The sequence below is a fragment of the Protopterus annectens genome, chromosome 13.part0, assembly GCF_019279795.1.
Source record: "Protopterus annectens isolate FY-2018-M chromosome 13.part0, PAN1.0, whole genome shotgun sequence".
NCBI lineage: Eukaryota > Metazoa > Chordata > Ceratodontiformes > Protopteridae > Protopterus > Protopterus annectens.
Window position 1 is genome coordinate 923,343,251 of NC_056747.1, and position 19,457 is coordinate 923,362,707.

Sequence of the window (19,457 nt, forward strand, 5' to 3'; positions counted from 1 at the left end):
CATAATACTTATAAAGTTCTTCCTCAGTAAGTTTTAAATAAGCTTCAACTAGAGGATGATTAGACGGAATGAACTGACTAAGATTTCTAAAGTTATATAATACCTTATCTTGCTTATCTACAATTCCTGCATCACATCTGCCATATATCACCTTCAACATGACATTTCTACAAAAAACTTTCAAATCTGTAACAGAATCAGTCACACTACTATAACTTTTAGGAATGAAATTTAAACCTTTACTCAACAGGCTAATTTCATCTTGTGAAAGTATGTATGAAGAAATACTGCAAACTAGTGATTGTTGCCCTTTTTTGTTTAGAGCCCTGGAAGTAATAGTCCCTAATACACGTGAGGGTGATATTAGGAATCACACAGAGAATATAGAGAGTAACTGGATTATCAAATTGAGGGCAGATAGAGGTATGGGACTGAATGAAAGGGCATCCATTAAACCTCTCCTTAGGAAACGTAGGAATAATAAGTGAGGGGTATTTTCTTCGTTTTTATTCTACTGTGTTTTTGACTAAATATCATGTGTATTCTAGCTGCAGTACTTGCATTCGTTTTTATGTGTTTTAATATTGTTTTATAAAAGTATTATAAAAGTAATTTGCATATAGTTTTTATGGTTTAGTATAGTCACTTGTTTAAAACTGTCCAGTTTTGTAGTGATTATTTATTATGTATTATATCATTGCAGTAAGTTCTAGGTTACAACATGGCTGCTCATTTATTCAGCTAGTGCATATGAGGTTATAAATCTAGGTTTTGTTTACATGTGTTTGTTAGTGATGGTTACAATGCACTATGTCACTTTAAGTTTCTAAATTGGTGGAGTACAATGATTGGTTTGTTAGTATTTTGAATTATACATATATACTGACTTGTTCTATGTGTGACTATATTATATATCTGATGAAGCTTTTTAAGCGAAAGCGCTTATATTTATGTCTGGACATTCTTGAATAAACTACGTTTTATTTGAACTATATCCTGCTTTGCTTCGTCTTGACCTGTTATGGTTTTTAGTTGTACAATAAGTGTACACTATATGTATTCATGAACATTCTTATCACATTTTTTGTGCTTTCTAGTCACTCAGAAAGATTACATTAAGTGTACATGTAGTTTACACTTTGTGGTAACCTTTATGAATACCTGTTAATATTTCAAGCTGCAAGAATATCGTAGGAAAACTAAAATTATTAGGAAGAAAGTGCGAGTAATGCCTGTGTTGTCTGTTCATTCAGAACAGTGTACACTTAGTGTAGGTGTTACTGAATCCCTGGAGGATGTTAAACTAGTTAGTACGTATTTGTTCACAAAATGGATTAAAACACGAGTCATCCAAGTCTCTGGGAATCTCACACAAATGTGAAAACTTTAAAATACGTGTTAAGATACAGACCTCACCACAGTACTCTGATATGAACTCATTCTTTTGTACTGGTTCCTTGATAAATGTTCCCCAGCCTGCAACATCTGATGGCGCGAGGAGCAAATGCTGTGGAAAAAAATTTGGAAAATTTAAGTACCTGCTAACAAATGACTTTTCAATTCTTCATCTTTCGTGTATTAAAATATCTCTTCCTTACAGCCCTTCCACCAGTAAAATACAAGGGCCTTAACAGAGTCTTCTGTAAGAAAATGGTTACCCTCGTAAGTGTGAAGTATATTTCTTCTGCTTAAAGTTTTGTACAAAGCCAAAAGTAAAACAAAATGCAAAACAGAAAAGACAACCATTAATTAATTAAATATAAAAAAGTATTTACACCAGATTTAAAAAACACTTAGGAAACTACTCTAATGTGACTGTACCAAATTCCCACAAATTAATGTAGTGATTGAAAACTGTACTTTCTCAGCGATGCAGACTGGCCCACCAATGTTGACTCCGAGCTCATGTATGAAGTGGACAGACCAGTCAGTAGGTAACTAGCTTGTGGAGATTCAGAAGGTTGACCTTAAAATCATTCCTCTGTCAAATAGCAGAGCTCAGAGAGATGTGGTACACATTATTAAACATTTACTTGTTTACATTGCAAAACCCAAATAAATTTCTATACAGAAGCTTTCTATGGCAGCTGCTGAGCTTAGGGCATCAAACTGAGTAAACTAAGAATCTGTGACATAAGAAAGGTAATTATGCTTGTTCCTCATTCTGTCACTCTTAAAAATAAGCTGGGCTTCACAGATGTGATACCCTTAAGGTCATGGAAGAAAACAATATCACCAGACCTTAAAGTGTTAAGTTTTGCAAGGAATAATATAGCAATAATTTTCTGTTAAGTCGAACAAAAATGACTCAAAACTCAATGCTTGCCTGTGGGTTTTCCGTAAAATGAGCATCTGTCTTGTCTTAACTTCATGTCCTACTTCAGGTCATCAAACTTAGATTTTTTTTTCTTTAAAGGTAGTATTTTAAAATTGCTGCAGTCTTAAAAGTATGATGAAAACTGAACATTTTGCTACTAACCTCTGCTCATACTTCTTGGCTGCTATGATTTAGTCATACCACTATAATTTTTAACCTCAGATTTTGCCTTGATCCTCTTAAATTCACTAATTTTCTTTGGATTTTCCCATACAGACCTGTTAAAGGATGTATACATTATTAACATCTGCAATAAGCTTGTACAAAGATTCCTTATCACTAACTATATTGGGTCAAGTAAAAATAAATAAATAAAAAAACACTCCTCTTTTGGGCCCTCTGCTATGGTTTTTAAAGCCTAGTGCTACAATCTTCAATATTTGGAGGTTAAAAAGCATGCCTCTGCTATTTCTGCACTGGGGAAATGATTTCTAGGTAATTATAGTTTCATACTATCTGCCTGTACAGACACCTGCTGCCAGGTGTGGGTACAGTGAGAATGACCTCACATATCAAAGGCTATTGGTGATATTAAAAATCACAGAAAGAAACCACAGATTGGTCAGCTTTCACAAGTTTGAAAATGAGTATATGAATGGAAAAGCTCCTTTGCCAGATAAGAAGCAGGTAAATTCTGCATTAATACCAGTAACAGTTTAAGACTTGATGAGATTATTATGCTAGGGAAAAAAATCTTAAAAACTTAGTAACCACAGGGTACATCTGTCAATCTGCAGCAAGCACAGATCATTATGAAAATGAGAGCAGCGGGTATAGTCCAACAGCACGAAACCAAGATGTTAAAAAATGAATTTTACTGGTTTACAAACTTCTCACCAATATGAAACAAACGTATACACATTTAGCGCTTTCGTCAATAATCAGACTTCTTCAGAATAACATTGTGCTGCCTGTTAGCATCTTAAATACAATCGTCTTAATTAAAAAATTACATCATTTCCTTGTTGAACCCCACATTACAGGAAATACTTCATAAAAAATGGACATATGTACCAAGATTATACATGTATAAGTGTATGTAACTCTTCAATAGTACTAACCCCTGTTTTATCAAAAATGAATATCAACTAAATATAGAAAAGATAAACAAATATATATAATAAACTGTACACGTTCTTAAAAAATTAAATAATACATAACTGTTTTAATTTTAAGAAAGGCAGTATAGACATCTTCTCATTGAGACCGGGGGGGAGAGTGTGCATTTAATCTTATCTGCCATTTCAATTCTAGGAATTCTAAATATTCCTCCACAGGCCCCCCCCCCATCCCCCAGATCCACTTGTTCGATAATAAAAAAACAAAAACTGTGATTACTATTACTGTTGATGTGCTTAAACAAGGCACTGTTAACATTTCTTTGTTTGATGTCATATAAATGCTGATATACTCTGGGCCTGAAGGCGTTTTTTGTTTTCCCTATATAGTACCCTTGACAATTTTTGCATACAGCAATGTAAACCACCCCTTTTGTATAACAATACATTTTCTTTTTATTCATAATATATCCATAATTTCCCAACTTAAATCTATCAGTGTTCATCATATAGGGGCACTGGGGACATCTACCACATTTATATGTACCCCCTCCCCGTGTGATAATCTTCCCCTTTTCCAGGAGTCCTTTAATTGAAATACTTTTCTTGTAAACTATAGTAGGTTTTGTACCTATTTTTTCTAGGACACCTGCGTCGTTTTCAAAAATTTTCCAATATTTGTTTACCACATATTTTATATCCTCAAAATCACTCGAGTAGGTAAGTATTAATCCACGTGAAAAATTTATGCCTATACATTTATTATTGTTACCCCCATCTTATTGATGTTCATCCATGTTGCCTAATAGGGCTCTAAAATGCCCATTTACCATTTTAGTTTTTACCTCTTGTATAATATCCGTTATAAAGGGTTCAGGGTACCCTCTTTTCTGTAACATGTTACTCAATTTTCTACATTCTTCAAAAAAATCATTGATATCTGAAACCATCCTAGCCAGTCTAACACACTGACCACACTGACCCTTTACTAGGGTTTTCTTTTGATGTATAGGATGTGCATTAGCAAAGTATAGTAGTGTGTTAGAATATGTAGGCTTCCTATACAGCTTAGATGTAAAACACCTGTTTTTGTAATCTTTCCTTATAGTAATGCCCAAATAATGGACATAGTCAAAATCCTTAACCATGGTGAATCTTAAGAAATTAGTGGTGTTATTAATATAAGAAAAAAACCTATTCAGGTCATCATCAGTTTCTCTCCAAAACAGGACAATATCATCAAGGTACCGCCCATACAGTACCCATGAAGTCCTGAATTGGGAATTAAATACATACATGTCTTCCCAGTGTGCCAAAACAATGTTTGCAAATATGGGTGCACAACATGCACCCCATGGCAACACCTGTCCTTTGTTTGAATAAATGCCCATCAAATGTAATGAAATTATTATCTAAAATAATCTCCATGCATGTCCGAATAGTCAAGATGGTATCATGGTTCAAGGAAGAATTTCTGCAAAGAAATTCATAAAACCAATCGAAGCCTATTTTCATGTGGTATAACAGAAAAGAGGTCACATACATCTATGGTCACTAGTATGAGTCTACTATCAAACAGACTTTGATCAACCTTACTAAGAAAATCCCATGAATCCTTAATAATGGTTGTCCGTTTATCCAGTATCCCTTTAGTCATACTGTCCACATATTTAGCAAAAGTGAATATCTTAGAGGATTTTGCATCCACAATAGGTCTAAGGGGTGGATTCTGTATAGACTTGTGGATTTTTGGTATTCCAAAAATGATAGGAATTTTTGGATCCTTAACAAAAAGATAATTGTATGTATCAATATTGATTTGCCCATTCAGTAGTAGTTGTTCTAATTCCAGGTCGACATTACGGTATGCAATATTAAGTTCATTACGTCATGTCTCAATATATACCTCACTATAAAGTATATTGTACATTCTACTACTATAATCATCTGTGTTCATGATAACCAGACCCCCTCCTTTGTCTGGTTTCATGATTCTCGTGTTGTTTTGACTGAGAATTTCATTCAAGGTAGCCCTTTCTACACTCTCTAAGTTTTCACCAAGCCTATCATAATGAACCTTCCCTAATTGTGATCTAATATCAAGTTCACACAGTGTCTCGAAAGCCTGGACCAAAGGGTGGTTAGTGGGCTGAAAAATACTGGGCCTTGACAAGTTCGATCTTGGTGTAGTATTGGTGTCCTTGAAAAATAAAGCTAAGTTTAGTTTTCTTGTGAAGGATTTCAGTTGTAAAATAATATCCACTAGATTCCCCCTATTTGTTGGCACAAAATTAAGCCCCTTAAATAAAAGATCTGCCCATTTCTTAGTAACAATAACTCCACTATAGTTGTAAATATTAAAATCCCCCTCCTCATTGGTCACAATGACACAGTTTTGATTTTCCTCATAAGACGGGCTACTTATCTCTGGTAGTTGTTCCATCCACCCCTTCCCCTCCGAGAGGGTGGTCGAGTACTGTAATAATTCGTCCCCACCTGCCTCTGCTTCATTATCCTCTCCGATCTCCTGAGAGGGGCCTGTTCAAAAGGGACCACTTCCCCTACATTGTAATCATCCTGTACCATTCTAACTTGATTTCCCGTATTTGTATTGTTGTCCCTATAAACTGGATTAACTTGCCTTCTAGGCGGGTCTGGGTAAGCTACCCCCTTCTCGTATTCTATTTTATCTCTATGCAACTTCCGCTCTTTTCTCCCCTTCAGATCACAAAGGTCATATTGCACAGTGTCAAAAACAGCATAAAAAACATTTTTTTTTACTTTCAAATAACAAATCATTTTTAATATTGACATCTACCTGATTAATGTCCCTTAGCAATGCCGCCATTCTCTTATTATTGTCCACAATCAAAATCCATAATAGTTCACAGCCTTGTCGGTTAAAAAATGTCAAAAGTTCTTTGTGTAGGTGTGAATCTTTTTCCAACCCAGTGGGATACTTCCACATTCTTAATCCCTTTGGTACATGTTCCCTTTTAATGCATTCAGCTAGATACTCATTCTCTAGCTGAATCTTCTTGTATTTGAACAGTAACATAGCCCAGATCATAAAGAGATGTTTGTAATGTACAGACTTTAAAGAAAAGATTTTCTGTTAAGAGCTCTTATTTTAACCCTATGCCCTCCATCTCAACCGTCAGACTTAAATGGATCTAGGTAAAGCTGCCTCATGCACCATTTAGTGAATCAAATTCAGCTGAAAAAAACATGGTCAGAATGAAAATTTTTTTTACTGGAGCAAGCACATTCTCATTCTACTGTCAACTCTGTGGTTCTATTATCATGGCTTAGAGGGTTATTTTGTTATGGTGACAGGCAAAATACTGCCACCATCCTGAGTCACTGTAACCTTAATAATAAGGGGAGATGAAGAGTGCAACTTCCACAGGAGCTTGCCCCTTAAAAACAAAGTTTAAAGTTTCAGTGCTGCTTATTTCAGTAAACATTTATGTTTACTTATTCATTCATTTATGTTTTGTTAACAAAGTTATCCTTGATGTTTACTGCCCATTTTCACAGAAGACTCAAGGAAAAAAGCCTCCAATGTTTAGTACCTTGTTTTTGGATAACCTGGCTTCTTTAAGCATTGTGCCATACACGACATCCACTTCCAAATGCCCTTATGACAGCCGATGGTATATGAAAAATTATAAGAAAAAATGACATTCTTCTATTATTTCCATACCATCCTTTATTATTAATGTATTTATTTATTTACTTAGCTGTTAACAAAGTAAACTGGGCTATCCAAAAATCATTTACAACCATATCCTAAGCCAATGGCATAAAATTCCCTTACAACAGGCAGCAGAAATATTTACACATTGTCAGCTCTTCAAACACCAGTGCCTCCCAAGAAAGTAAACTGCAGTTTCTAGTGATAACATAAACCACGATTTCTTGGGTCAAAGTCCATGTATTCAATGTAAACAACTACTCTTACTTTATTTCAGTTTAATGATGTGCCCCATTTACTGTTCCCACAGTTAAAGGTCAACAGTATTTAAACATATGCAACTCTCAAGGAATGACATTCATCCTTCTAACTCAAGTAAATATAAAGGACCTTTTCAGCCCAATGCATAGAGGCACAATCAATCAAAGTGAATAAAGATACAGGTAATTATGCACAAAAATAAGGTTATTATACATCTGGCAATAGTTATACACTGATAACAGAGCAGTTCAAAACAAAAAAAAAATGTTTGCAACAGCCTAATGGTAATCTAGAATACAAACTGCAGTACAAGAGAAATAAGTATCTTAGTAATAAGTAACTACAAATTCTGTAATGCTGAATATCAGTAGTTGGCGAAATTATTAGTAAAACCTATTTAGTCACTTAGACTATTAAGTCTAACGTGCAAGTAAAACAATGGCCAAGTCTGCAGAAACACTGTTTAGAAACAATAACAGCAATCTCAAAAAAGTAAATGTATTTTTGTAGGACAGAGATATCATTTGCATATGTACACGCCTGTACAAGTTCTACTGCTTGTAAGGAAAACCAGTTGGAGAAACAGTTTATTCTTTTCACTTTGAGTTTTACAATCAGAAGAAAGAGTTTGTTCCCAACACTGAATAAACACCCACAGGTTAGGGGGCATCCAGGTCAAGTAAATCAAAATATCTTCTCTGAGCATCTAATACCTTTTTGGCTTTCCCTCTAAAGTGCTCTTTCATCCTGAAAGGAGTATCTCAGAGTGAGATTTCTTCTGCAGGTGAGACAAAAGAAATGGTATATTCTGCTTCAGTGTCATATCCTGGGTGGTGGAGACATTTGAGAGGAATAAGCCCAATTCTTCCCACTCACTTTCTGAAGTGTCATCCTCTTCCTTTTCAGGAAACAGATCCCTCTTTCTTTTCTCAGAGGAGACTCTTGACAAAAAAATTAGATCAGAATTTGGCTACAGTCTCTGCAATGTTTGAAGGAAGCCTTAGACCAAGCACAGCTACTGCTGAACCATATCCCAGGATGAGTGAGGGGAAGGTACATGCCAGATGCATGAGGCTAACCAACTGCAAAGGAGCTTTAAGATTAATCTTTTGTGGTCTTTTAAATAGGGTGTCCACTTTGGAGGCCCAGGCTTCAGGATGGGAATCTTGGACCTGCACAGTATGATCAGGGACTTCCTCCCTTACAAGAATAGAGGATAGACCATACTAGCCTTCCAAAATCAAAAAGTGGGGTTCAGCTACAGATGTCTGAGAAAGGGCATCCATTTCAAGAACTATACCATGATCATTAGCTTTATGGGACGTGCCTGTCTTCCTTGTCATGATGTCCTCCAAAGGGAGTTTCAGCAGAGGCTTTGGAAATCTGAGACGTACTGTCCAGGAGTTGTGAAGGTTCATCAATGATGCATACATCCCCAAAACATACATCAGATGCCAAAGTTACAACACTCACATCCTCATCTGCCTTCTCCTTGATGCAGTTCTTTCTGGAAGGGAAGGCTAAGGACAAACTTGAGGATCCTGTAACAGAATGGGTAAATGTCTTAAGCCTCTTCCTATTTAAATAGTTTTTTCAGGGAATGCTATCTACTTTCAAGAGTCTTAGAAGTAAATCCCTGACAAATCTTCCAGCCTTCAACATCCACAGGGCCTTAACAAAAGACACAATAGCTATGGAAAACTTTATATGGAATCTGTTGCCCACATCAGCATGCAGCTTTCCTGGAGTCTGACATAACCCAGCCTAAAGCTAACAAGCTAACTAACTAGATGATACAAGCCTATAAACAACAGTAAAAACACCAATTAGAAAATTGTAAGAAAATTACCCGAGGTACATGACTGTACTAAGCTCTGAAGCAGACTAACCACTGCCTGAGCATAGGTGCAATCAAAATGGTATATATGCTGCAAACTTCATCAATAAAAATTTTACATGGTGTAGTTGGATGTCAGTTTCATACAGGGAGCATACTGATATCCCTGAGGGGAATACATCCACCACATCTGAAAAGGAAAGGTGGTGAGCTTAGGAAGATGGGCTGAACATCAGGCCTTCAGTGGCTTAAGTCCTAGTACTTAGGACTTCTGCAACAATGATTTAAATGAAGAAGATCATGTGATACACCTTGCTTCTTGGGTGTTCAGTCTGAGTAAATCCTTATACAGGTCAGACCACATCTACAGTGTGTCTGTTTTATCTACACACCATCCAGACATACTCACTGAAATATAAAACAAAAGTTGTTCAGTCTTTTAAAATTCTCTTTTTACTTTTGCTTTTGTACTCAGGTATGACAAGATTGACTAGTTGTCACACCAAATCAGTGGAAATGCCAGAATCAACTCTTTCCCAGAACACAGAGTCAGAAGAACTACATAACGTTCCAGCTGGCTGATATGGAGGTCACTGTCCAGATGGAACCAATTCCCCTGTATCATATAGGACTCTATGTGAGCATGTCCAGCATGCAGTTAAGCATACTTTAAACGAAACTACAACGGGTTTGGCTGCAAAAAGGGAAATCGCCTTGAAGATTTGTAGGGAATATCCACCATTCCAGGGCTTGGTTGCAGAATACTGACAACAAAAGAAGATTTGTGAGCAAACAGTAACTCTTTAGTCATTGATATCTCACACTCCAGTAGCCACTAATCACAAAAGGCAAAATGTGGTCTGAGCCTGGACCCTTCACTGCATCCTTCACTCAGGTTGACATGTTCATGACTCACTTATCCCTTTCCATGTGCAAGAATTACCAATAGTGGAGAGTGTCCAGCTCCTTACCAGTGAACGCAGACCTCTCAGGTGGGAGCATAGATACATTCTCCCAGTTAAAGTTCACCACTACGGGATTTCAGTCTAAGGCGTGTCAACTAAGGGAAGCAACAAACAAATCACATGATGGGGTCACCAGCAGCCAATCATACAGATAGAACAGTACATAATGTCCCTTGACCTGAAAGGCTTCAGCAGCAATAACCAACACCCTAACAAAAAATGTGCAGTAGAAAGTCCAAATAGGGGATTTTGTACTGACAGTTTACTGAAAGTGGTGCCTCACTACACCAAACTGAATACTCTAGTGAGGAACCCATTTATACTACTAAAAGTGTCCAACAAGTCATACAGTGATATCATCCAGGTGGTCTAAAAAATCAGGACCACGACCTCTTGCAAAGTAACCATCCAGAACTTTTTTTGTATTCTTTTGATCCCCCACCACTGTGTTCCTACTAGCCTATTTGTTCCTGTTAGATGACAATCATAGGTAACTAGTTTCTAAGCCTAGAGAGTTTACTGATTAGACATAACTGGTAATCTAGTTAGTACTGAAAAAACAGTCTGTGGATGAAGGTTGTTATTACTACTTCAGAGTCTAGGCTGAAGGAAGTAGGCCTTCAATTAAGTAATAAGAAAGTAAGGGGTATGGTGATTATACTCCAGTTACAGGGGTACCTTCCAACAAACAGGAAGTGAAGGTTTTAGGAATTCAGTTTGGTACACAGTGGGTCATATAGCACCAGGGGAACACAGTATTAGAAGAGGTAAAGCAGGTCGAGTTAATCTGGAAAGCATACCTCTTAACTTTTGCCTCTAGAGTTACAGAAAAAAAGCAAAAAAAATAATTAGAGAAAGAACCCAAATTAGGGACACATTTTAAAATGTTGGCACTATTAAATTTGAACTGGGCTTCTCTCAATACAAGAACAGTACAGAGAAGGAGAATATCACAAAGCCCTTTTCCATCTAGATTCCTGCTAATTCAGTGCACGACAAAGACTTTGTCTGCTTCCTAGGACCAGGTCCATAGTATTCCAGCTTTTGGAGAGATTAGAGGTTTTCACATGACAGATACTGGAGCTTGGGTTCCAGTGAGGGACTGGAGTGTTTAATTTTGACTAGCCAGTTTTTGCAGGGGCACTGGGTGCATTTTTATTGGCTGGCTTTTGTTGATGTGGAGACATACAGACTTTAAATACCAGGAGGCTTGTTCCATTCAGTGCTTTAAGTGCTGGGCATCTCTGAAGACAAGAAGAGTACAGAGGAGAGGGAAAAGACTACAAAACCCTTTTCCACCTGGCTTCCTGCTAATTCAACATACTACAAAGATGTCATCTTCCTAGGACAATGCCTGAAGTGTTCCAGGCTTCAGTGAGAGAAAAGTCTTCAATTTGTCACCAGATACCTGAGCTTGGGTTCCAGTGAGGGACTAGAGCGCTTAATTTTGACTAGCCAGTTTCTGCACTGTTGATGGCTATGTTTTGACAGGCCAACTTCTGCAGGAGTGGAGCTGTTAGAGTAAGTCATGTAACTATGTACAAAGTTCGAGCCCAAGGGATAATCAGAAGTATGCTGTAGCTCAGGTTAATGTTGCCAATGACATACCAGACTTTCAGAATATGTATAAAGACTGTAATACCTCAGCACTGTATCAGTTAGTGTATTTGACTTAATTCCAGGTTAAAAAGGATGGCAGACCATATATGTCAATATTCATAAAAAAGAAATTATGGCACAATGTGTTACCTAATACAGGGGTTTCAGTTACAAACAGACCTCTGCCAGAGGATCCGAGTACAGTTCTCACGCTATCAGGGTTTAAAGGGTCAAAGGTAAGTCCAGTCAGCAGCAAGCCTTTAAAGATTAAATTTTTAAATAAATCCAATCAGCCTGGAAAGAAATAGCAGCAAAGTTCTTGTTACATCCCCAGTGTGAAAGTACCATTTAAAAAATGAACATTATGTCAAAATTAGGTGTTGTGTTAAATTTTAAAAACAAGATATTGTAAAAATTAAAAATGCTATAATATCAGTTTGCCTACAGACTTGCAAGAGTTTATTAGCAGCAAATGTTTACTTCAATCAGAAAAATGTATGTTTATTTCATGCAAAAAATGTAAATAAGGTCAGGGCAATAAGCAATGCTATCAGTTTATAATTGTTAAAGGTGCAAATGTTATTTAAAGACCTGTTACTACATACAGTCAAGAACTTTAGCTATCCAGCCTTGCACAAGAAATGAAAATAAGAGGTTTAAAAAGCCTAACTATAAAGAGGACACTTCAACATTAAAGCAGGCCTTCCTTTACCTCCATCAGCGACTGGAACAATGCAGAACAAAATTTGGCAAGAGATGTGGGGCAAAAATTTACTTTTTATGTGTTTCAGTTATTTCTTCAATGTTTGTTTAAAGTCAAAATGTATGAGTTAAAACAAATATGTATGTTTTCAAACAGTTATATAACAGTATTAGTTTCAGTTTATGTTTTTATCAATGTTCAGGCAATACTAACAAAAGGATATATAGTTTAGTCTCCAGAATATAACACATTTCAGTTTATTTGTGTTCAGGTAACACTGTCAAAATGTTCTCTTGTTTTCAGACAATTATATAACAATAACATTAGGTTTCAGTTTATCTATGTTCAATGTTCTCATGTTTTCAGGTTCATGGTAACAATTGTACAGCCATACTAGCTTTCAGTCTATGTTCAGACAATAAGAGTTTGGTCTTCAGAATATAATATGTACCAGTTTCAGTTATGTTTTTATCTGTGTTTAGTTAACACTGGCAAAATATATTCTTTTCATTTAGTTAGTTTCCAGAATATACACAGCTATTTTTTTAAATGTTTAGTGTATGTTAATGTAAATTCCAGTCAAGTTTCATAATATGACATTGATATTCAGTTGTGTGTTAAGTATAGTACATTTCAAACAAATCTCAAAATACATTACATTATTCAGTCATTAGTTAAGGGTAAAGTAACATAATTATTTTTTTACAGGCTTATTAAAATAAGTTATTTAAATAATAGGTAGTAATAGCTATTCAGTATACTCAAGGTATAACAGGGCAGGCTTAATTTGTTAATTGGTTTACAAATTACAGTGCACATTTGAAGATTAGAGTGCACTTTACATAATTATTGTACATTAGTCAGAAATTAAGGACACTAACAGACAATGCAAAGGTATAGATTTAAAATACAGAAAGTATAGGTTTTAGTAAACTATTATAGCTCATAAATATTCATAAAAGTTAAAAAAGGTAAGTAGCATTATAGAGCAAATTTAAATAAAAATGTATAGACACAAATTAACACAAAATATGGTAATTATGCTTCAAGATCACTTATAAAGTTATCTTTTTAGTGCAGATTTCAATTAGTCTTCAGAAAATAGCCATCATGCTTGATAGACTATACAATATGTGGCAGCAAAAAAAGCTGCCGAGGAGGGGATTCCTCTACATCCAATGCAGTGGAAGGAGATTAAGGTGAAAGGTATAACAGAGGTGAGCCAAGTAGGCTGAATGGTTGAGGCAAATCTGGCAAAGATCCAAGACATGCAGGGGGGTATGTGTACAAAACAGAACAAGGGGCACTTTTGCCCTAAATACCGAAATTATTGGCTAAGTAGCTAATCAAGTACAACCATTAGCTACTAGGTCATGTAGGTTTTCAGAAAATTTGGCTTATCATAAAGTATAAGTTTTAAAATCCTCAGCTAAAAGATCTATGTAAAGAAATTCAGGAGAATGGTATGATATGTCTGCAGACTAACCCTACATCAAAAAACAGAGTTGCAGAGAGTGTCAGTTTCAGAAGAAGCATGGTACAGTATACAGATAAATTTTGCAAGAACTCCTCTTCCAGCAAAAGTGGGATAAATAATGTACAGGTTTTAAATATATCATTCATACATCAGAACTTTTGTCTTATAGGTTCATAGGTAGGTACTAGGCTACTGGCCCTACGGCCTATAAAAGCCTAGCCAAACAGTACCCTGGCTTTTGTCACCCAAGGAAATTATTTCCCTGTGCCCCTGTCAAGCAGAGCCACAAAAGTGATCCCCGGGGTGAATTTTCTATCTCCCTTCCAACATTCAAGATTTTTCCTTGAAGAGTGCTAATGAGGAGCTTTTTTGATATAGATAGGTAGTTTGTTTCAGAGTATGGGGAAGTCTCTGGGACAGGAATCTACCCCCTCCAGCATGTTCTGTTTATTGTGGTGACAAGGTTTAGGTCCCTACAGTGTGTAGCTCGGAGGGATTGGGCTTTCTTTAAGTGGAGCATGTCCAACAGATCTGGGTTTGACATAGGTTTGTATGTTAGGCAGAGACTGCCTTTGAGTAGGCGATATGCAACATAGTAAAGCTGGAGTTTTTTGAGACGGTCTGCATAGGGCATCTGTTTGAGGCCAGTAATCCTCTTTGTGAGGTATTTCTGTGGCTTTTCCAGTTGCTGTAGATGTCTTGTGAGGTACATACCAAAAGGGGCATTGTATTCTATAATGGGTCTTATGAGTGATGAGCAGAGGGGAACAATGACCTCTTTTTTCCTGGATGAGAAACCTTTTGTGATGAGGTGTGCCACATATAAGGATTTCCTGACTACTGTGGCGGTGTGATTAACAAAGGAGAGACTACTATCCACCTGTGTCCCAAGGTCTCTTATCACACTTTCGGTGTTAAGTAGACTACCGCCTATGTGGTAGTTCATGGGTACAGAGTTTTTACCAAAAGGGATGACAATGCACTTTTTGGCATTGAGCTTGAGGCCATGGCTTTGACACCAGGCATCTGTCTCAGTGAGGCCCTTTTGTAGGATGTCCACATTGTTAGGAGTTTTGATTATGGCTCCTAGTTTGCAGTCATCTGTGAACTTTGTTAGCCAAAGACCTTCTGTGTTGTGTTAGCATGTACTTCAGAGAAGTAGATAGCAAACAGGAGAGGACCCAGGACTGAACCCTGTGGTACTCCACTTGTCACGGATCTGAAGTTGGATTTAGAGTCTGCTACGTTCACAGTGTGGGTTCTGTCAGCGAGCCAGTTGGCAACCCATCTCGTGACATAGGGAATTATACCTAGATTACTGAGTTTATCTATAATTGCAGAGTGGGGGATGGTGTCGAAAACCTTGGTGAGATCTAGATAGGCTATGTGAATCACCTTACCCTCATCTACAGCTTTGGTGACCACGTCAAAGAAGTCTATCAGGTTTAGGAGACATGATCTGCCTTTTACAAACCCGAACTGGGTAGGGTCCAGAGTTTGGAGATTACCAATGTCATTGTTTATAAGTTCCATGATGATATGTTCCATAGCCTTGCAGACCAGGCTTGTCAGGCTAATGGGGAGGTAGTTCATGGGGTCTGTGGTGGCTTCCCCCTTTGTGGAGTGGGATAACCGTTGCTGTGTGCCATTCAGTGGGCACAAAGCCTGAGGTAAGGCTATGATTGAACATGGTACTTAGGTGGGGTGCCAGTTTGTTCTGTAGTTCATGTAGAACGCAGCCTGGGATGTTGTCAGGTCCCATGGATGCTGTGTTCTTGGCTTTGGAGAGAGTATTTTTTACCTGTCCAGCCTTAATTACAGGAACCTTGCATTCTTCCGGTATAGAGGTGGGCCCTTTAGGGGGTGAGAGAGGGGTAAAGTTAGCACTGAACCGATCTGCCAGGATGTTGGCAATATCAGTTGGTTCTGTATATTTAGTGCCATTGTGCTGTAACTCAGAGCAGATCTGAGTGTTGCCACTGAGATTCTTGACACAGTTATAGAATGCTTTGTGGTTGACTTTAGAATCAGTGGCGATTTTGTTTACGTAACTAGCTTTGGAGGATTTTATGAGGGATCTCAGCTTCTTACTGAGGCTGACCACAGAGTTCCTCCAATCATGGGATTTTACTCTTTTTTTTGCAACAGTTTCTTTCTTCTGTTGTACAGTTTGTTTATGGCAGGGGACCACCAGATTGGCTTCCTTTTTTTGCAGGATAGCATCTTGGTTCTGTTAGGGATTGCACAATCCATGCACTCATGTAAGTGCTTATAAAGTGCATTTGTATAGGATTTAGCAGTCGTATCTCTATTATCTGTCAGCATGGGTGTCGTGAAGTTTGCCACTTCTGTCTTAAGAAGCGTGAAGTTAGCTTTGGAGACATTTTTTATGGTGGTTTCCCTAATGGGGGGTGAGATGTGGATGTCTAGGGTGATTAGCTTGTGGTCAGATCTGACCAACGAGGAATTGACCTCTGGTGTGGAACACTGGTTGCCCATGTTGGTAATGACCAGGTCTAGGATATTGCTGCCCCTTGTGGGGGTGTGGACAGGGTGATCCAAGGCACTGGAATTTATGAATTCCAGAAAACGTTGAGCACAACAGTTGGTACATAAGTAGTTTTCCCAGTTAATGGTGGGGTAGTTGGAATTGCCCATTATTAGGGTATTAGGTTGTACCCTAATATTTTCCAATGTATCAAGAAATGAGGAGTGGGAATCCTGGGGCATAGGGGGGATTTGTAGCAAGCTACAATTTGGACTGCGGTCTTGCTCAGAGGTAGTTGCACTTGGATAATCTCAGATGCCTTATGCTTAGCAACTAGCCTAGAGGTGTGGATATCCTTAATGAATATCGACACACCTCCACCTTTAGTGTTTCAGTCCAGGTTAAGTGGCTATAAACTATAAATCTAGGTAATATAAAAATCAAATCATAAAGTTAACCAATTTCAATACAAACAGGCCATAAATGCTCAATTGACACCTATTGGTCAAATTTAAAATTGCAAGTTTATCCAAATCATAAAGTTAAAAGACTTCAATCCAAACAGGCCATAAATGCTCAAGTGACACCTAGTGGTCAAAATTAAAATTGCAGGTTTATCAAATGAATTTTTTTTTTATTTTCAGATAATGAGTCAGGCAGCATAAAGCTGTATACAGTAGTTAGCAATGTAAATGTAAGGTAATTACAGAAGTGGGTCCAGGTAGACTTTCATCAGGGACCTCAGGGGCAACTGTTAGATTAAGGACTTCCATTTTAAAGTAGTTATCAGACATTAGACAGGCTAAAAGGTAAAATAAATTGTGTTTCATTTGTGCATAAAAGACAGTTAAGCAGAAAAAGAAATAACCTTGCTGGTCAAGCATGAGAGACGGTTTATTAGAAAGGAAAGATAAGCATAAAGTGTGCAGACAGAATGTTCTTTTCTCAAGGGAAAGATACAATCTTGCTAGCTACAGAATGTTCCTTAATGGAATGTTGACCATACAAGACAAAGCCTGAGACCACTGTTAGAAAACGTAAACAAGGAAAGCTACTTGACTGAAGCAATATAATATATTGTGTTCAGGATAGCAGTCCAGTTAAGGTTAGTAAGTTCATTTGACCTGTTACTTCAGAGAAGATGACAGACACTCCAGCTTGAGTACAGAAGACAAGTCATATAAAGATTATGTTAGTTTATGTTGTTCAGGACAATCAGAATATGACATGTAGTAACTTTGAACACTAATTGTTTTTCAGTACTGTTAATAAAGACAGTATCTGGATATTGTAAACATCTAATAAAGCCGTATTAAATAAACTACAGTGTTTGGAGATTTCCTTCTTTAAAGTACGCAAGACTTGGTCCATAAAGGAGAGACTGGCACCTATTCAGCATGAGTTTGAGTAATTACAAAATATTCATTCTCAGTCTCATTCCAGCTAATTATGGTACAGTACAGTATTATCAATTCTTACAGGAGCCTTATAGACTTTAAATACCAGTAGGCATACTCAGTTCATCACTCTGTCCAGTTTTTATCCTATCAGGTATCCAACAGTGTGGAGTCTGCATGTCCTCCCCGCAGTCGAATGATAGGTGCATGAGTGAATGGGTGTGCCTTCTTTGAAGGTTGGGTTTCGGGCTGGCAACTCGTCACCGTAAAAATCCGCTGCCAATCATTAGTAGACCACAGTTCCATTCTGATGACCCCTAACTGGGAAAAGTTGAAAGACATGATGAGTTAATAGTGCAGTGCCCATTAGTTCTGTTTTAAGACTTAAGGCACAATTCTTTCTATAAAAGGAAAATATAGGATTGTTGCTTTTTATGGCCACATTGCAAATACTATTGAGGAAGTTTATGCATGTTATTTATGGATTATGCATTGTAATCTTTATATATCTGAATAACTGTTTTAAGATTTTTATTCTGTTATTTTAACATAGTTTGGGGGATGGTTGCTTTAAGAAACTGTTTTACTAATTTATCAATTGTGTTTTACTAATTGCTGCAAGGTGTGATTGTTTTGTCATGTATATAAGGGATGTTTAGTAAAAGTAGTTTCATTCTGATGAAGTTTCCATTAGAGAGACGAAAGCGCTCATAATAAATTTTTTGTGTGGATCTGTACCTTGGTTTATTCATTTTGTGGACTATCAGTTTGTGTGGCGTTTTGTTCCTAATGGAAGAAAATGAGTTAAGAGAAGAATTGCTTGATTTAATAGACAAAGACAGATATATCAAGATCAATGAGACAAATAGACTGCAGCAGGTTAATAAAACCCCACAAGTCAGAAGCTTGATAAAACAAAGGAACACAGTAATTATGCCTGTCCATAGAGATCCATGCGATATAACAGAAGTAAACAGAATATATTACTGTGCTGCTAAATTAATAACTGATAAAGTTCTACCACAGGAACACAGGGAAGCGAAGGAAAAGAGGGGCGAAAGCGAATACCATCATGGAAATATCGCATAGAGACTATATATGTGTGTGTATATATATATATATATATATATATATATATATATATATATAGATCTACCTGATAAGGTTGAAATCTCAAAAAAACAACTAAATAACTGACACCACAAGAACGAAAGTGCAAAAACCAGAAAGTTGAAATGCCCGACAGAGCACAATCCTGAAAGTAAACAAAACATGCTCTCAACTGCATGAATATGTGCCACGGAAGCAATTCAAGCATAGCAGTACCATCCATACACAACTATTGACATTACAGCAGGTGCTAATAACTAATTACATTCAACCACCAATGAAAACAATCCTGTATCCTAAAAAGTACACTTCACTCGATCATGACTGTGCTATGCACTGAAGATACAATGGCGGATACTGACAAATAGCTCCAGGACAGTTAGGAAATATATATACAACACTGAAATAACAAAAGGAGAAGGATATGCTAGTCATAGACTCTTACCTGTACCACCTAGAAAGAACGCAACACAGCAAGAGGTATTGGG

General features: G+C 37.1%; 1 protein-coding gene across 1 annotated transcript in view; it reads right to left on the reverse strand.

Annotated features, from left to right (window-relative positions):
* EZH1 (enhancer of zeste 1 polycomb repressive complex 2 subunit) overlaps window positions 1-19,457 on the reverse strand; it is a 3,086,757-nt gene that overhangs the window by 516,655 nt on the left and 2,550,645 nt on the right. The window contains exon 16 of the mRNA XM_044054680.1: window positions 1,412-1,507. Within this exon, the coding sequence (XP_043910615.1) occupies window positions 1,412-1,507 (96 nt within the window). The remainder of the gene's footprint in view (window positions 1-1,411; window positions 1,508-19,457) is intronic.